General features: G+C 35.0%; 1 protein-coding gene across 1 annotated transcript; it reads right to left on the reverse strand.

The window, feature by feature from the left end:
- Positions 1 to 5558: 5558 nt before the first annotated feature.
- On the reverse strand, positions 5559 to 6877 carry LOC149263649 (putative expansin-B2). The gene is made up of 5 exons (XM_089389535.1): positions 6733 to 6877; positions 6407 to 6519; positions 6127 to 6323; positions 5888 to 6017; positions 5559 to 5798 (listed from the first exon to the last, which is right to left on the reverse strand). The coding sequence occupies exons 1-5, from the start codon at positions 6875 to 6877 to the stop codon at positions 5559 to 5561; spliced, it is 825 nt and encodes a 274-aa protein (XP_089245661.1).
- Positions 6878 to 21199: the final 14322 nt, after the last annotated feature.

Genomic DNA, 21199 nt, shown 5'->3' on the forward strand with positions numbered 1-21199 from the left:
TGTGGGGAGTTAATAATGCTAGTTTTCATTATCCTTAATTGTAGGGTATCACTTAATAATTACTATTTTAAGATGGATTGATATGCACAAGTTTACTAGAAAATTATTAGATAATCTTGTAGTATGATGAACAGATCACATTAGTAAAGTAGAACCACCATTAGATGTTGAAACTCAAACTGAAACTATATCCCTTTACTATAGTCTTTGTTTCACATATTTTAAGACTTAAATGTTTGTACGCATGACTACAAAACAAATTGACATTATTAAATTGCATTTTCCTTCAATTTTATTACATAAATTGTAAAACTAAATTGCAATTTGAGATTATTAAATTGCATTTTTCATCAATTTTATTACATAAATTGTAAAACTAAATTGTAAAAATATTTAGAGACATGATTAAAAAACAAATGGAGATTATTAATTTGTGGCTAAATCTTGAGATTTTCAATAATGAATGTGGGAAACATCCCATAAAATAAGAGCAATATGCAAAGTTTAAGAATAAAAAATGGCTATGTAAATATTTAAAAATATTGGCATGAATATTGTAATTGTATTCACAAAAATATTACAGAAAATATGTGATTTAGTTATCCATGCGATGTTATATTGTGTAAAAGTTGCAATAAGACTTTCACAGTTAATGGTGGAATCAAATCTTTGACAAATACTTTTTTTAATTAATATTGAAAAATAAATATTTATTTTTCAAATTTAAACACTACAACTTGGGTTGGTCGATATTAAACTAATAGTGATGAACAAACAAATTAATTGTTATACTTATTTTTTGGCAATGGACTATTAAATTGATGTCTAAAGTGGAGAAATTAATTCTCTGCTTATGTACAAGTACTTCATAAATTTTGGTGTGTAGGAACCACTTGTAAGTATGCACATTTACATTTTTACTTGCTCCTTTTTATTGAAGTACTTAAAACAAATAAATAATGGTGGGCACAAATTGTTGTTAAGTTTATGGCATAAATATTGTAATTGAATCGAGAAATCATAGAAAAACAAAATATGTGGTACAATTATCTTGATGGCATTGTATTGTTGAATTACTATGACAAGATCCTCAAGTTGTGGTCCAATTAAATGTTAGAAAATAGTTTTTCTAATAATATTGAAAATTAAATATTGACTTTGTGTGGAATATGGATTTTAAAATTTTAATTCAGCTATCAATAATTATTAGATAGATGGTAGGGATTTAACCGTCATGGAATATTTTAGAATATCCATAATACTATACACAAATGAAATGTTGAGATTTATCTTCAAAGCAATTATGTCATTTTTATCCTTTTAATCAATTTGATTAATTAAAAAAAGTGTCATCGTTTTTTTGGGCATGTCATATTGAGAAGTAATTGTATTGGCTCGTAGTAGTATAGTAAAAAAGTATATTTACATATTAAGAATCCCCATAGTAAAGTGGGAGTAAATCTTTATAGTTAAGGATTTTGTTTCATGTTTTTTTAAATGTATATATGTTTAAGTTATTTATTGATTCATTTTATGATTAAGAATAATAAGAATTTAAAATAACGTTATAATTTAATTAGTTTTCATGACTTTTTAAATTTTAGCAACTTTGCATATATTATAAAATAAGTGTTTTTATGATTATTATAGATTGATGTCTATCAACATTTATGAGTCATCTAATTTATATGGATTTGCTAACTATTTTTCAAAAATAAACATTATTATTAATAATGATTAATAATTCAATTCTATTATTAATATCTTGCTTGATACTAATTAAGCCTATAGACTTGTCTATTTGAGAATAGGTCTTCTAGAATTTTAGTTTAATTATTAGTAATTATTGGGTGAGTGGTAGAGATTTGACCTCTATGGAAAATGTCAAAATATTTATAGTAGTATTCATAGATCAAGGGTTAAAACTTATCTTCAAAATAGTTATGTTTTTTATTTAATATATCTCAAATTAATTAATCAAGGAAAATTTTATATCAAATCTTGTCATGTTGGGCATGTGGTATTGATAAATTGTAGTATTTACGGATGGTATTATAGAAAAATCTATTTGTCTGTTAAGAAAAACCATTGTAAAATTGGAACGAATCTCCATAGTTAATAATATTGTTTAATATTAATTCTTTTTATAGTTAATAATAATAATTTAATTTCAGGTTGCATGCAATGAGGCTCCGCCTCCACCTCTTGCTTCTCTGCCTCCTTCTCACACCAACTCTCTCCGTCCCAGTCCGCCTAGACATCACTACCCTCACTCAGCTTTCCACTCGAACCATTTCAAGTTCCAGAGCAACCTGAACCAGCCCATTATTTCGGCTAATGTCACCATTATCTTTTCTGAAGAAGAAAGCTAGCTTAGTGCTCCTACGCGTTTCTCTGCGAACCAAACTCAGAACATTCGCAGAATGGAATTCAATTTGGGCCCTGAGCAGCCTCCGATGGATGAAGGTGGAGTTGCCTGGCGTGTCGACCTGAATGTTTCTGGTGATTCTGGAGGTTACACCAGGCGCCTAGGTGGAAACACTTGAGGAGCCACTACTTCGTCAGCTTTCGTGGGCAGCTTGAGTGGCACTCCCCCGGTTACGGAGACCCGGGGTGGCAATGCTCCTCATGCCATTACTCGCTGCTCAAGCGGCATACCTCTGGCGACTGGTCCTCGAGCTGGCAGGGTAGACAGTGATGCGGTGACTGAAGGCATGGTTTGGTATGGAAATGAATGTCCAGTTGTCGAGGAGGCTCCAGACTAGGATTTCCCAATGTGACGACACATGCCCTCCCAAAAGCCACCTCAGTGTTTTCATGTTGAATGGTCAGGTCATGTTTCCTGTGGTTTTGTATCTTGCTCTCTGGTTAGGAAGTTTTATCTGGTCTTTCAACTGTTTCAAAATGGTGCATTCTCAAGTCTTCATTATGGTTTTGTTGTTGTTTTCTCGGTCTTTAGCATGGTTTTCTGAAACTCCAAACTGGTTTCCCCAAATCTGGGGCAATTATGTTTTCCAGAAGGGACTTAGTTGTTCTATGCTGAGGCTACCGCCTCATTGTAAATATTTTTTTCCTTCCTTTAATAGAATTAGCTTTTACAGAGAAAAAAAAATAATAATAATTTAATTTTAAATTAAATTTTATGATTTATTTTTTAATATAGGAACATTCGGATGCTTTTTTGGATAGGTATTTTGATGTTTATTAAATTGTATTTTCCATCAATTTTATTACATAAATTGTAAAACTAAATTGCAATTTGAGATTATTAAATTGCATTTTTCATCAATTTTATTACATAAATTGTGAAACTAAATTGTAAAAACATTTAGAGACATGATTACAAAACAAATGAAGATTATTATTTTGTGGCTAAAGCTTGAGAGTTTCAATAATGATTGTGGGAAACATCCCATAAAATAAGAGCAATATGCAAAGTTTAAAAATAAAACATGGCTATGTAAATATTTAAAAATATTGGTATGAATATTGCAATTGTACTAAAAAAAATATTATATAAAATATGTGATATACTTATCTATGTGATGTTATATTGTGTAAAAGTTGGAAAAAGACTTTCACAGTTAATGGTGGAATCATATTTTTGACAAATATTTTTTTAATTAATATTGAAAAAAAAATATTTATTTTTCAAATTTAAACACTACAACTTGGGTTGGTCGATATTAAACTAATAGTGATGAACAAACAATTTAATTGTTATACTTATTTCTCACAAAGGGACTAATAAATTGATGTCTAAAGTGGAGAAATTAATTTTCTACTTATGTACAAGTACTTCATATATTTTGGTGTGTAGGAACCACTTGTAAGTATGCACATTTACATTTTTACTTACTCCTTTTTAGAGAAATACTTAAAAGAAATAAATAATGGTGGGCACTAATTTATGGTAAGTGGATGGCATAACTATTGGAATTGTATCAAGAAATCATAGAAAAACAAAATATTTGGTACAATTATCCAGATGGCATTGTATTGTTGAATTACTGCGACAAGATCTTCAAGTTGTGGTCCAATTAAATGTTACAAAATAGTTTTTTTTATAATATTGAAAATTAAATATTGAGTGTGTGTGCAATATGGATTTTAAGAATTTTAATTTAGTTATCAATAATTATTAGAAAGATTGTAGGGATTTAACCTTTATGGAATAACTTAGAATATCTATAATACTATACACAAATGAAATGTTGAGATTTATCTTCGAGGCAACTATGTCCTTTTATCCTTTTAATTGATTTGATTAATTAAAAAAAGTGTCATGGCTTTTTGGGCATGTGATATTGATAAGTCATTGTATTGGCTCATAGTAGTATTGTAACAAAGTACATTTACATATTAAGAATCCCCATAGTAAGGTGGGAGTGAATCTTTATAGTGAAGGATCTTGTTTCATGCTTTTTTAAATGTATATATGTTTAACTTATTTATTAATTCATTTTATGATTAAGAATAATAAAAATTTAAAATAAAGTTATAATTTAATTAGTTTTCATGACTTTTTAAATTTTAGCAACTTTGCATATATTATAAAATAAGTGTTTTTATGCTTATTATGGATTGATGTCTATCAACATTTAGGAGTTCATCTAATTTATATGGATTTGCTAACTATTTTTCAAAACTAAACATCATTGTTAATAATGATTAATAATTCAAATCTATTATTAATATCTTGGTTGATACTAATTAAGCATATAGACTTGTCTATTTGAGAATAGGTCTTCTAGAATTGTACTTTAATTATTAGTAATTATTGGGTGGGTGGTAGAGATTTGACCTCTATGAAAAATGTCTGAATATTTATAGTAATATTCATAGATCAAGGGTTAAAATTTACCTTTGAAATAGCTATTGTTTTTTATTTAATATATCTCAAATTAATTAATCAAAGAAAATGTTATATCAAAGCTTGTCATGTTGGGCATGTGGCATTGATAAGTAGTAGTATTGATGGATGCTATTATAGCATAATCTATTTATATGTTAAGAAAATCCATTGTAAAATTGGAATGAATCTCCATGGTTAATAATATTGTTTAATATTAATTCTTTTTATAGTTAATAATAATAATTTAATTTAAAATAAAATTTATGATCTATTTTTTAATATAGACATTTTCAGATGTTTTCTGAAATAGGTGTTTTGACGTTTATGATGAATTGATGCCTATCACCATTTATTTGTCATTTAATTTAAATAATTGTTCTAATTTAATTACTGTTATCACATTTTAAGTTTTATTAATATAAGATATATTATAAAACAAGTATTTTGATTCTTAAAAACTAAATATTATAATTAATACGCAAATCTATCGTTAAAATCTCACTTTTATAAAAAAAAAAAAAAAAAGACAATCATTTTTATTTAACACATCGCATCTCTATAACGACTATGACTTCATAACTCCAATAATCTAGGAATTTAATGAACGCTACCAATTTGAAAATTTAATTTCTACCAATTTTAAAATAAAAGTATTCTCTTATATTCAATAAAGTAAGTATTCCATAGATATTACAATATTTGCTCAGAACTCCAACGAATGGGACAAGTCGGACGTTAGATCAACTGAAACCATTTGAGTTTTTGATTTGTAATCACCATTTGGTTGCCAATTCTTAGGAATAACGTTATTTGCAGTCACCCTTTTCTTGCCGGAAAGTGTTGTCAAACGAAGAGAAAAAGGAGCTTGGAGAGGGTCAGCACTATTCAGAGCCCAATCTACACCCCATACTTGCCTCATGTTTTGCCATGAATTAGAATTGGCCTGCACAAAATAAAAATGAAATGAATCCCTGATATAATCAGATATTCAAATAAATATAATTTCATATATATATATGAACGATACGATACCTGTCGGAGCTCAACTTTCCCAAGACTACCATCTCCTCCTATATATTGAATAAATACAGAGAAATAATAATTATTGGCTCCTGCATCAACGTGGAAGTTAATATTCACTCCCGAATATTGGCAAGGTGTCCTGTACAACAAAGAGGAAGTGTTTCAGTCTGTGAATTATGTTTATCGTAGATTTCTGAAATCTACAATTTACATGAAAATATCTAATAAAAATAAATACATAATTTCACCTTTGGAATAATATAGGTATGACTCCAATTTTACGGAGATCTGCATCTCTCCCGGGAATTGCAATGCTGTTAATAGCGGCACCGCTGAGATCAAAGTGTGTTTTGCCACCTCCGCAGACTCCACCCTCTGGACATTCATCAGTAATAACCACAGTAGAGGGTTTTCCACTACAAACATCTTTCTCCGTGCACTTTACCTGTTTACATATAACTCTTGAGAATCCTCTAAAAAAGTAATTAACTTTACTACTAAAAATTGCAGCAACAGTTCAATCTATACTTTATAACAAGCTCCACAGCCTTTTCCGCGTTGGAATATCACTGGACTTCCTGCGGATACTATAGAATTGAAAGGGGGTTGTTTCACAATGCTTTGAAACCCACATGCGCCTCCTGTCAAAGAAAATTTAAACAATTTTAATGATGATGAATGGTAGAATAAATTTTATCTATTTCTGAATTTAAATTTAATATATAATATATTTTTATATAAATCTAATATATAATATATGTTGCGGATTGCAGATTCCAAAAATATAAACAAATATCATTACAAATTCCGGATTACAGAAAACTAATATGATTAAAAGGACTCATTACAATTACCTTCACTCCCAGCACCATATACATCTCCATACCAAGTAGCAGTGGCCGTCTTCCAGCCATCAGTGGCTGCTTCGGAGCGCAAGAATAGAGAGGTGAGAAGTACATGAATTAGAGAAGCAAAGGAAAGTCTCATTTTGGATGCCATAGAAGTAGACAACATAGACTGAGCTTCGAGAAACTACAGTGAACCAGAATCAAAGAATGTGAGAATTTTGCCACTGGAGCATCTCAAGCCAAGCCAAGCCCCCAACTGAAAATGGATGGAAAGAAGTCCCCAAGTCCAAATGTATGGCAATTCTCTCCTGCGCAGTGCCTCTTTTATAATAAGAAAACAAATCAAGCAAATACATTTGTTTCCCAAAAACCAGGATGCAAATGCAAATATCATAACAGCTCTAACGGTAGTCCGCTCTAGCGATAGGATGGCTCTATCAATTTACCCAATGGATAAAAGCATAAACAATTAAAAAAATCAATGTAATAATGCTAAGTAAATATTTGGTTCACTAGCCTAAGAATTGGTAAGTGATTTTATCTTATCTATTTAAATAACATATTATTCTTATCCAATAAATAAAATGAATGCGAAAACCAATCATTTGCCTAACACCATGATGCTTAATATTTACCATATTTACCCTATAACCATTATCTTAACACATGATACTTCAAGTTTACCATGTAACCAATTCCAAATATTCTTATGCCAACCGAATCCACATTTAACCAATTAAGTTTGCACACTGAAGTTTGACGGAACTGGACCACGGATCCTCTCTCGATTCTATTTTCTTGGTGTCACCAGATTATACGAAACTTCGGTTAGCAAAACTAAATTTTCAAATAACCATTTAATATTTAGAGTGATGGAATTTTCAAATAACCATTTAATATTTAGAGTGATGGAATTTTCAAATAACCATTTAATATTTAGAGTGATGGAATTATTACTGTATCATAATCGAAATTCTGATCGTTTCGAAAAGTCTAAAAATTGAAACGTTCTTAATATCGTTATCTTAATAATTGATTTAGATTTTGTTTGTTTGTTTTATATTTGGTCAACCATCAAAATATTTGATTTACATATCCAAATTTAAGAGATGAAACCTTAGCAGGCTTAAGTTAAGCCAACTTGTTCTTATGCTTTTAGTTATTCATTATGTGAAACTACGTTAATAATTGGTGGGCTGATACTGCATGGTATTTTTACACTATATATTTAAAATATTTGTATGTATATACTTTTATATCTCCATATATACCCTCCTTTTTATCTCTGGCTTTTTCTTTCTCTCTCATCCTACATCTATATCTCTATTTTCCTATGTCTCTTCTTCTTTGTCTCTCTATCTCATCCCAAAAAATTACACACTCTCTACCCATATCTATCTCTCTCCCTACATCCTCCTCATCTCTCTCTCTCTCTCCACTTTTCTCTCGTTGTGTCTTTCTTCTTCCCTCCCTCTCCCCCCTCCTCCAACTAAATCTCTCTCTCAAGTACTCTCCCTCCTCTTCTCTCCCACCTCCCTCATCCTCTCTCTTTCTCTCTCTAACTTTGTCGCTATCTCCCTCCCTCTCTCCTCCTCTCTCCCCCCTCAATATTTGTCTCCCTCTCTCTATATTCCCCTTGTCTCCCTTGCTCTCTCTTCTCCTTCTCTATATCTTCTCTCCTTCTCTCCTCTCTCCCTTAGTATTTATTTGTCTCTCCCTTTTCACTCCCCCTCTCTCTACACCTATATCTATCTATGTCTTTGTTCTTCCCTCCTTCTCTCTCTCCTATCCTCTCTCTCTCCCTCTCTCTTTCTCCCTTTTCCTTCCAAATTGGTCACTATCTTCCCTCTCTCCCCTCCAAATTCATCTTTTTATCTCCCTCCCTCTCTCCTTCTAAAGCCCCCTCCTCTCTCGCCCTTTTTCTAACACCTCCCTCTCTATGTCTCCCTCCCATCTCTCTCTCTCTCTCTCTCTCTCTCTCTCTCTCTCTCCCTTTGTCTACATCTCCTTTTGCCTCTATCCCCCTCCATCTATATGATCGAGAATTGTCACTATGTGCAATCAATAATATATGTAAGCTCTAATATAATAATGCTTATAATGGATACTAGCATTTGCACCTGATGTTGCAAAGGAAACGACGTAAGGCATAGAGTGTGGAAGAATAGGGACATGTGAATGGGCATTGTTGAAAGCAAGGGTGCCTGATAATGAGTTGCAATTGAAATTGTTAGTTATGTTATGTTGAATATAGATATTTTGTAAATAATAGTGTGTAGAAGAATAGTGACATGTGAATGGACATTGTTGAAAGCAAGGGCGGATGATATTGAGTTACACTTGAAACTATTAGTTATGTCTATTTTGAATTTGGATAAGTAATAGTAGCACATGGAAGAATAGCAACATGTGAATGGACATTCTTGAAAGCAAGGGTGGATGATAATGAGTTATAGTTAATGTCATATAGAGGTTATCCATTATTCATGTAGCAGTTGTTGTTTATGTGAACATGTTTTTGTACATTATTTTAAGTTTTTTTTTTGTATTTGGAGATTTTGTTTTTCCATATGTTACATATTTAAGAATGAATTGTCACTTTTAAAGAGGGCACACAAGGTTGCTAGCTATCACAAAATATTCCACTGACTATAAATATGATTTTATTTGTTGTATAATTTGATTTACCATCGTGAGAGTAAAAATTAGATGTCCTTTTCCTACTACATGGTTCTGTCAACTAGGGTTTCCAAAAATACAAGTGAACGCCATCAAACTCCTCGCTGAAATCAAACTCTCGGGTGAAATTTTCATAAATATAGGGATGCACAAATTCCTTAATGCAGAATCTTCACTCGAGGGAAGAAGCTAAGACCTATGGACTATTTTATGATTGAGAATGTTGTTGTAATCAATGCTTTACTAGCTACAATGGCTGCTAAAGTGGCAACAATGATCATTAACCAATAAATAGGCTGTGGTATTTCTTTGTAAAATGTAGAGCCTTTGTCCCCTGGGTTTTTTATCAAATAAGCCGCTTGTATCGTATATGTGATAAGTAGAGATGGGTAAACCAACACAAAGAAAGCAAGCTGCAACAAAACACCCAAATTTCTCATTATGTTACTAAAACTTAAGGAGGATGAAGCATACAGGTATGATGAAATACTAATAATTCTGTCCTTGACATATAGATTGGACCTAGATTGATTTCCTATTGAAATGGCCCAAGTCTGCAAACATGGCCTCGGCACCTGGATCTAGTCAAAACAAAGAACTAATGTTAGTGTTTTTATTTGTTCAAATTTAGCATAAATAATTGGGATGAAGTTATGAATTGTGTTTGAGAAAATCATTGGTATGGATTTATCAATTGAGTTAGAAAACAATTCCAAGGATACTATTTGATAAAACGAGACACATATCATCAATCAATACCTGTTATACATAAGACTACACCTCCAAGCATCACCCATCCTTATTAGTGATATTCATGAAAGTAATAGTGTATATAATATGGGTTGAATGCCTTGAATGCTCCAGGATAATATTTCACAATATTATACTGCCCTATCATGATGTTGGTCATGAACCAGGCAATCATTATGGGTGAGAAAATGAAGCTAACTTAACTTGTATCGAGTTTTTGAAAAAGGAACAGTAGTAACAGGATAAAAAAAATGACACGAGTACAACAACGCCTGCTTGAGTTAACATACGAAAACATAAATTATGTGAGGAAGTGGGATGCCATAATTCACATTATACACACAGATGATATCATGTTTATGATAGGGAGCTGCATCCCTCCTTCAAATAAACTAACCCATACTAAAAAACTTGATTACATCCCAATATACTCATGGAAGCCAAGCTAATAGTGTCTATTTTGCATTCTTGTATCATCTTACCTTGGCTCATGTTACTCTTCCTTGACTGAATTCCTTGCATAGCTGACAACACTGCAGGATTAAAAAAGGCATCATAATTTGGAACAAAATCAACATGTGTGATGGATCATTGAGTTGAGGTGCCAAGCTGATACTAGTTTGACATGAAAGAATGCTTTGAGATTCATTTATGGGAAGACCTGATATTTCAATAGTCAGCACTCCAGCCAATCACCATACAAGTGCCCATCATAACAACAATCAAAAAAAAATTCTAAGTCGTTGCACTCTTCCCAAGCAATTCCTTTGTCTTCGAGTTGATATCCTTTCCACCATTTTACGTTCTGAAAAAATGCAATCTAGTATCTGATGCAAGGCACATGAATTGCTTGCCGGTGCTTTTTTCAAGGTTGACAACCCCTGTATTCTTTGCCAATTCAAGCTATTGCAATTCCTCATCTACACAGTAGTTACTTTCTGCCACTGTATTTCTGCTTGCATAAATTTTGTCATGTGAGGAGGAATGAGTTCCTCTAAGCTTGAGATAATCTTTTATGCTTTCAACAACCTAGTTGATAAAGTGAAATCCTTCCATGTTTGGGGCATATTTGTAACCATATTGGGCTATGCATTTATATACACCCTTTGGCTCTAGTTTTCCAACCATATATATCTCTGACAAAAGCACTATCTTGACTCGAATGCTTCTTATGGTGACAATGACAAGAACTTCAAGCAAAGACCCCAAATTCTTTACATAATTCTCAATAATCGGTGGTAAGTCGGAAATAAGCTCATTGGAGAAGAAACAAATTCCTGGTACACGTGAATTCACCCTTGCAAGCAATCCATTCAAACCTTCTATGCTAAGTTTTCTCTGTGCTAAATATTTATACTTTTTTTGCCTTCCATAGTTCCAAGAGAACATCATGGTCAGAAAAATTGCTGCAATTAGGAATGGACACCAACCTCCCTATGCTACAGATGATAGATAAATTCCTTCAGAGATAGAAAAAAACAGAGTGAAGGGTAGTATAAGGAAAATATTTTGTGTAAATGATGTCTCGTGCACTATTTGTAATAGATTATCCTTCTAATATTCTCACCGGTAAAGGAAACAAGCTTTTTCAAGTCCCAAAAGTCAATAAAAATAACATATTATCAATACAACAATGCAAACGTTTCTATCTTCCTATATTTTACATCACAACTAAGCATCAAGGGATGGCACTTCCAAAGGAGCGTGATCAATTCTTCTTAAAATTCACCACAACCAAAACAACACCATCAAGACCAGTAATAATATAGGTAAGAAAAATAAAATATCTAACCATATATATGCTATTATTCTCCACTGGTAATCCATAAGTGGTGAATTTTCAAGAGCTGATGCAGATTCAAGCAGCAAGTTAACCAATGTTATCAATTTGCCGTAAAACACTTGGTAGACAAACTTTGAATCTCAAATTCCCCAAACAATGAGCATGATAAAATAGCTCTAATTATCTCCATATAGCCCAGCTCACATATCCACTTTCAAAATTGAAGTAAATTGAAAACACTCTCAAAACTTTTACCTCTTCCAAAACATAATTTAAAAACACATTATGACATCTTGTCCATATTTTACCTATCTAATGATAACCTAAAAATAGCAGAACTTTGGTAATCTTCTACTACAACACCAAGATTTCAAATCATGATTCATATGTATGGTCTATATATACTTAAAGGTCATGCATGCTCATTAGTCTCCACCCTAGATTGATGAGAAACATGTCTGCTAAATAAAAGCATAGATAATCTACCGTAAATTTATAAATGAACGCATATTTAAAACATGGTAAATGCTTACAATTTTCATTATATATTGATTATCAATACATTATGATATGAAATAAGGCAACATTTTTCATCCCTGTGGTGGAAAATAAGGACTAAACTCAATGAAAGTATCTATGGAGTATTCTTTGCCAATTCAAGCTATTGCAATTCCTCATCTACAAAGTAGTTACTTTCTGCCACTGTATTTCTGCTTGCATAACTTCTGCCATGTGAGGAGGAATGAGTTCCTCTAAGCTTGAGATAATCATTTATGCTTTCAACAACCTGGTTGATAAATTCAAATCCTTCCATGTTTGGGGCATCTTTGTAACCATATTGGGCTATGCATTTATATACACCCTTTGGCTCTAGTTTTTCAACCATAAATCTCTCTGACTATTAGGCCCCTATACTACTAGTGTATCCCCTTATTGTTATTAGTACAACCCACTTATTATATTGATGTACCCATGTAGTGCCCATATTGTTACTATTGTGCCCCATAGAAGCCCACTATTGTTATTATTGTGCCCTTACATTATTATTGTTATGTCGGCTCTGATTATGTTATGACCCCTTAGACTCCTATATATAGAAAGGAAGTCTTTTCATTTGTATCATCAAAGAATCATTCATTTGTGTAATGTAAAAGAGGTTGCCCCCTCGAAGAGGCTGAATTCTAAGGTGTTGATCTATCTTTTCTATCTTTTTGTGAGCCGGTTTCATAACATTTGGTATGAGAGCTTTGGATTCTAGGGTTTCGCTGCTCCAAACAGGTCATCATGGTATTTTTGCTATAACTTTTTTCTATGAAGTTTCAGAAGCTAAAAAAAAAACCATTTGAGAAGACATCGTGTGGAATCTCACATCCGAATTTCAGAGATTTTTGCGCTATATTTACAAAGATATGATCTGAGGAAGTTGGTCTTTTGCAGACTCTTGAATTACATTCCAAACAGGTGACCTGGGGAAAATCGTCATAACTTTCTCTCTGAGCATCGGATTGAAATTTCATAAGAAGGTATAGAAAGAGGACAGACTGTAGTTTCTTTTAGATATTTTTCAAAGCCAAAGGTCGAAAGAGTCACACGTGGAACTTCATACAATTTTGCTCTTCTGGAAAGGTCTATAATCAGGTCATCATGGGAGATTGTGCATAACTCTTTCTTGGAGAATCCAATTTGGATCAGACTGGTTGCATTGGAAATAGGACACAGAGGGCTACTACAGGTCACAATTTTAGAACATAAAGATCTGAAAGTACAGAGTTACAGTCGTTTCAAGATCGAGCTCCTAAAATCAAGAAAAGCAAGAGGAGGAAGTTAGATGGAAAGGATCCGGTAAATTGGATACTTCAGATGGAGCAATATTTTGATCTACATGGTGTACCACTATTGCAAAAGGTATGTATTGAATTTTCATATTTATAACCAAATCAATTTTTATGGTATTAAGGGCTTTGTTCTCGTAAAAAACTTGTTATGTGGTCAACTTTCATGGAGGAAATGATAGCATATTATGAGGATACAAAGAGGAAAGCCTTCTTTAGAGCAACACGACAATAATTGGAAAGAGTAAAAGGGCTTTGTGACATAGTGGAAAGCAAAATTATGGAAACCAGGAAGCATACCCCTCACAACTATAAAGATGGAAGTGTTGTTTCTCCTAGCCTTCCACAACCTACAAGGGTTACACCACAACAATTGGAAGAAAAAAGAGAAAAAGGGCTTTGTTACAATTGTGACAGCAAATGCACTAAAGGTCATAACTGTGCTAAGAAGAAATTATTTTACATAGAATATGAAGAGGAGGAAGAAAATGATCAAGAAACATCAAAAGAAGAAGATATACGCCAGGACCCCACCCTAGAGAAAGAAGAAATGAATCAGACCATATCTTGTAAAGCATTGGCAAGAATTACCACTCCTCAAATTCTCAAGATAGAATGACATATCAAGAAGAAAAAGGTGCAAGAAGTGAAAGATCACATCGAGAAATAAGAAATGAATCCAACCATATCTTGTAATTCATTGGTCGAAATTACCACTTCTCAAACTATCAAGATAGAAGGACATATCAAGAAGAAAAATGTTCAAGAAGTGAAAGATCACATCAAGCATCAAGAAATGAATCCGACCATATCTTGTAAAGGATTAGAAGAAATTACCACTCCTCAAACTCTAGAGATAGAAGGACATATCAAGAAGAAAAAGGTTCAAGCAGTGAAAGATCACATCGAGCATCAACAACAATTTTTCCAAATTTTAAAGGATGACGCCACTTCGGTGAAAAATCAAACGAAACAACAGGTAGATCAACATCGTAGTGAAAAATGTTTTGATTTAGGTGATTGGGAATTTTTAGTTCTACATCTCAAGCAAGCTATTTATGAGAAGGAAATGTTGGCAATACTACATGCACTTAAAAAATGGCAACCTTACCGAATGGGAAGACTCTTCAAGGATGAGGATGTGGAAGCATTGTTTTGTGCTATTTCTATTATCCAACTAGATTGGATAAATGAAGCAAGGGATGAATGGAAGAATGTTGGGTCCCTATAATACTAGTAATTACCCCATTACTATTGTAGTTATACCCATTATTAATATTTTTGTGCCCCTATTTCCCCCATATTGTTATTACTGTGCCCCATAGAATCCCTCTATTGTTATTTTTGTGGCTTTATATTATTAATGTTAGGTTGGCTCGGTTATATTGTGACTCCTTCGACTCCTATATATAGAAATGAGTTTTTGTCATTTAAAACATCCAAAAAAATTTCATTTATGTAATTTAAAGGAGGTTTCCCCCTCAAAGAGGCTGAATTCTAAGGCGTTGATCTATCTTTTCTATTTTTTCCTGTTATAGACAGTTTTGTGCCCTACAACCCCAAGCATGAAATGTCCATAAACCAAGGGCTCCTAAGTCCCTAAAAGTGTTGCTCTAAGCCCTAAAGGAACAAGGTCAACAGATTACAGCTTCTCCCAGAAGTTCTCCATGAAAAACTACTTAGAATTGGTTAAAACAGGATCATTGCAGCTGCTCCACTCGCTAAGTGCGTTGCATCATACCTAAATACACTGTGAGGGTGCGTTGCATTTCAAAAGTCCCTTCTGTGGGGTGTGATGGGCGAGAAATGACAAATGGAAGTGTCATTTCACGAGGTGGAGAGGCAATGGAAGCTTCCAGAATCTTCTCCTGTGACACTTGCCTCACTGAATTCGACCAAGGATGAGTAAGAGGCCCTCAGTCTCCAAGTGGAAGCAAGAACTATCAAAGAAAGACACTAATCAAACCACAAGCTGACTCATCCCCCTTATAGATATCTATATATGGATCCCTCATCCCAGAGATCCAGGGGCTGGAATTTTGCATATTGTAAGGAATTGTTGTTGGTTTCTAGAGACAAACATCAGATTGTTGGGTGATCTAAGCTTTGTTTGAGGTGAAGAGGGGCTTCTTTGCTGGGAGGTTGATGCTGGGTTAGAACAACTGGTTGTAACTCCTCCTGGCTCTTTTTCTTGTTTATCAATAAAAGCTATTTGAGTTTTCCTCCATGCTTTTGTGTCATTGATGCTTGTTACATTTGTATGGTCAATTTACATCTGATCCTAGATTGTTTATGATTATAGATCCATGTCTTTGTATAGTGCTATGCTTCTATGATCTTACAGGTACTTTGTGAAGCTGGGCGTGCAAGGGAGCATGTAGCTGAGGACTATCAAAGAAGAGAGGAATCGAATCAAGGGATTAGCGCAAGACAGAGGTTGGTCTTTCTGTTCCTCTCTATCTATAATTCATAAAGGAAAAACATAAGTAGCGTTTCTCTATTTGTTTCTAAGGCAGCTGTCACACCTTAGTGGGATAGAGCAGTTCTATATAGACACTTTTCCCTGTAACAAAATGGCGACTCCACTGGGGAACTAATTATTTTGTTTGTTTATCATACTTTGTTGTTTATTTCATAAACTTACAAGTAGCATTCGAACTGCATTTGCCATAACAAATGCAAAGTAGACAACTGCTACTTCAATCCATCTACTGGATCTGTTTAGGATTTAAATAACTGATTCACAAACTAGCTGATTGCCCTTGTGATAGCTCTTAGATCCTCCTTAGATCTACCCTTGATTATTGCATTACTGATTGCTTTTTTGCTCAGCCAAAACCCAAGAACTGAACTGCAAACTATGACCCGGAGACCGAATAGAGTCTCGTTTCTGGCCCAACGCAGGTACTATTTAGAGATTCTGAATTTCAGCACACTTCCCGAGTGGACAACTTGCATTGCATTTCAGATTCTCTGTGTTACAGGTGCGCTGATTAGACTAGCTTTGTGCAGTTGTGGTTTCTGTGGATCATTCTTTCCAGTTCTATTCCTGAATTTTGCTCCCTGTGATCAGTATATGGCTGTTTGAAACCCCTTTTCCTTGCTGTTATTCCGCCTCCTTTGTACAAAAGAACTGTAGATGTTTTTGTGTGTTTGTTGAGTCGTTTACAGTTCTCCTTTGCAAAAGTAGCATAATCGTATTGTCACCCTTTGATTTGAAACTGTCGCAAGTGATGATTTCAATCGTAGGAAAGAGTTTGATTGCTTTTAATAGTCGATTATCCTGTTACTGTTGCTTTTGGTCTGAATTTGTAATTTTCTAGTGTCAAGAACGAGTATTCATTTCAAAATCGTAAGGTGTTGTGATCATCTCCATTTTTTATTTCGAAAAGAAACTTGTTTATATTTGTCGCTTGAAAAGAAATTCAGATTTGTGCATCAGCTTTCTTTTTAACATCCATATACTAAGAAAGTTGAAAAACAAATACATGCATGTGCATTTGCATATAGACAGTCTAATTGGCTTGATTTAGGAAAGTGCATTTAGAGTGTGCTCTTTGCTCCTTGCGAAAAGATTCTGTCTTTCTTTTCCCTAGTAGCTAGGATTTTCATTGCATAAAAGAGATAAAAAGTTTGTTTATCATCTTATACTGCATTTTAGGAATTACATCTACATCTCGTGGTGAACCTGAAAGGCAAACTTCATAAACAAGATCAACTTAAAATAAATTCAATAAATCTAACAACGCTTTGGAACTTAACGCACAACCTTTAGAAGTCTAGGCTAGAGACGTATTCCGGCATCGTAAAGCCTGGTAACTGTTGTTCTCACTGATGGTTGGGTGATTCCTCCACTTTGAGGCGATAAGTGCCAATATGGACTTGAGCTCCCACGTACCGTCAAGTATATTTTGGGAGACCCCAATAGGCTTAAATCCTTTATCCATAGGAAGCCGTGTCTGCCGCCCTATCGATCACAATGCACTGAACACAGCATTCGGGAATATTGACTGTCGTACCGTAAAAAGTATTCTGCAGTTTTGCGATTGGTTTGGTACTCTCTCTACCTAGATTTCTAGAGCAGTCCCTTTCGTTCCTTTTCAGACTCCTTAACGGAAAAGGTCCATCTGAGCACTTGTCACTTCAGGCTCATTAAAAATCAAAGGCGACTAGAGTCATCTTTTGTTTTTTCTCGAATCTTAAAAACTGAAAAAACAAGTTGTGTCAAAGTTTCTAAATTTTATTTTAAACCGAATATTCATTACCCCTTTCCTACGTTGATCTTGGGTTGAGAAAATGGAATCCACCAACCAAGGAATTCCCCTTGGAGGAAATCCTAGTCCCTTCTCCTCTTGGGGAGATGTTGGTGCACCCCATATGGCCACATTGTCACTTCCAGGACTGACAATTGGTTTGCCTGTATGGTTCTTCTCAACCTCTATCATTCAAAACACCACAATTCCTGAACAATCGAATCAGCAATTAGACGAGTCTAGAGTTACCCACCAACCTTCTACTTCCTCTAATTCTTCCTCTCCTCCTTCCTCTTCGCTTGATGGGGCTGGTAAAGCCAAAAGTCAAGTACCTAAGGAGAAGAAGGAAAAGAAGAAGAAAGAGAAGAAGAAGAAGGAGCCAAAAGCGAATGGGGGCAAACGAGTGTCGTCTAGCGAAAATCCACACACTGCACCGACCAGGCCTAAATCGCCATGTGTCATTTGCAAAGGAGACCACTATCACAGAGATTGTCCTTGCATCCCTCAGATCTTAAGGGACTGGTCTCCTCGTATGCACAACCCGGTGTCGTCAACCTCTGATGATCATGTTGAAAACACACCGTCAACTAGTGATAGTGAAGCCCAAGGACAAAAAGGAAAATATAGATTTCCTTGTAAACTGTGCGAAGGCGATCATGCCGTCCACCGTTGTCCCTTCTTAGACGAAGCTAAAAGAGTTTTGGATGATTTTCCGGTTTCACCGTTACGACTTCCTGCTGGATATAAAAAAATCTTGCCAAGTCCGTCACTAGTTGAAAATCCAGCTGGCCCGCTCACGTGGTCAGCCGAAGCACCTATCATTGAAGATAAACCATCTGAATCCATACCAAACGAAAGTCAAAAGGTCGAGGTGGCAGTTGACACGGTCTTGCCTTCAGAGGTTCCATCTTCAGATGATACAGTCACTGAAGAGAACAAGGATGACACCGTCCAAATTCTTTTCATAAGCACAGACTCCAACGAACATGGGGGCAATTTACCCGTTCCTTTACCGCAGGAAGGAAGTTCATCAGAGTCGTACCCGGCCGTCTATTCGGTCCCACCTCCAAGCAACCTAGTTGTCTCCTTCGACTGGAATCAACTAGGCAGACCCCGTTTACCAGCTAGTATACCATTCCGGATTATTGTTCAAATATATAGAATGGTTATGGCTGGTACCATCATAGATGAGGGGGCTTCTGTGAGTATCCTTTCCTCAACTGCTTGGAAAGCGCTTGGTTTGCCATCGCTTTTGCCTGAGATGAGAAATCTAACAGGTTTTGATAAAGGAACCAGTCGACCGTTAGGGATCCTTCCCGATGTGCCCATAACATTGAGAGGGAAAACCGTTCACATGAACGTGATGGTAGTTCGAGGACCCTTGGATTACAATCTACTCCTTGGACGAGACTATATTTATTGCATGAGAGCCATTGTCTCATCACTCTTTAGAGTGATGTGTTTTCTGCACGAAGGAAGAGTGGTCAAGCTCGTAGACTAGCTTTCATTTCCCGGATCACACATAGCAAATAGTCATATACCATCCCTAAATGGTCTTTTTACGCAAGAAATGTCTCAATCCCCGGTCCGTCCACCCGATGAGCACGAGTGATTCGGGGGGACATGACTGAAACCCAGGGGGCATGCACCCTGGCCTGCTTCGGCAGGAAAACTTCGTGTATAGGGTAGGTTTCCGAGAGATAATATGACCTCTGTACTCCCGTTCGTGATTGGAAGAGGGAGTTGGACTGGAATAAGATCCTCTTGTCAAAGTTATGTGGGTTGGTTGGAATCGCCGCTCGCCTTTGTTTATTTCGGTAGACATCGCCGGAGAAGTGATTTGTTTACGAGCTAAATAGAACAATCTTTGGGTAGCCTGAAAGAGGTATACCTTTCCTAATAAAACAATTGTTTTGTCAGCTCGAATAGAAGGTGACCTTGAAACTCTGTCTTATACCTGGGGGCATGCAAGCATTTTGGCGTGCAAGCGAAGAGCGACTATTTATTTTTTAAATTTGTAGGACCTCTAACCCTTTAAACTCGTAGGATTGGTCATTTCCTAACTTGCATAAAGAAAGGATGTGGGGAAAATCTCTAAAAGTTGCCATTTTATATGAGACATTCTTATCACACGACTGGATTGATCGAGTAGTTTTAGCACATAGTTCAAGCTTGTTAAAAAATAAATATAAGACATGAGAAAATGTTTCCACCCGCATTTAAGCTCGTTAAAAAATGCACTATTCCACGGTAAATAACCATCGTGAATGTAGTACTTCAGCCACTAAAGCCTTGGTCGTGTTTGCACCGTCACCTCCACTTTTTCATTGGCCGATCATTCACCTCCATTTGATTGTTTACCCTTTTGAGGAATAGCTGCGAAGAGTGATTTCACTAGCCATCCTTGTGACACTGCCATGATTGGAAAATTCCAAATCTTACCTGGAATCAGCTGCTACCCGTTTTATCACTCGTTCCTCAAAAGACGAGTCTCCTTTAAGCTCTTTTCAACTAACTCGTAAAATATGAAAAGATTGTCGAGCCATTGGCCTCTCCAGCTCATTAAAGGGACAGGAAGTGCTATCCTTCCTCTAGATTTTAATCTTTTTGGACCTGAGGGATTATTACACAAAAAGATCGAGTGCTTGTTTTGTTCGGCTCGTTAAAAGTATCGAAAATCCATCCCTTATGTATTGTTTTATACTTTTTTAGACTTAAGGGATTAGATGACGAAAAAGGAATTTTGGAAATACCTTTACGTTCCTTTTCAAACTCTCTAAAATTGAAAAGGACCGAGTTATCTTTGTCGTTAAACTCGTTAAAAAGATTAATAGCGACAAACTTGTCTATAGACGAGAACGAGTTTCACTATCGCTAGGCTCGTTAAAACATAGCGATGGGTTTTCCCGAAGGGAAAATTATAGAACAAGCATATGTTATCCTCCTCAAACTTGACAAAAATAAAGAGGTACTGGTCAGCAATGACTGGGGAAAAATTGGGAAGAAAACTCAAAGAAACTTTGTTGGTAGCAAGTTGCTCTTGAACATGACACTTCCACTCCGTGTCCGAGTCGGGTTTGGTTGTTTCATTCACCAGTCACATCACCATGGTCACGCCATACCATCCACATTTGGGGTTAATGCTACCAATCCATCACATCAGTGTCGCTGATATG

Source organism: Pinus tabuliformis, chromosome 6 (genome assembly GCF_031772625.1).
Source record: "Pinus tabuliformis cultivar Carrire ecotype Pingquan chromosome 6, CPIR1, whole genome shotgun sequence".
Lineage (NCBI taxonomy): Eukaryota > Viridiplantae > Streptophyta > Pinopsida > Pinales > Pinaceae > Pinus > Pinus tabuliformis.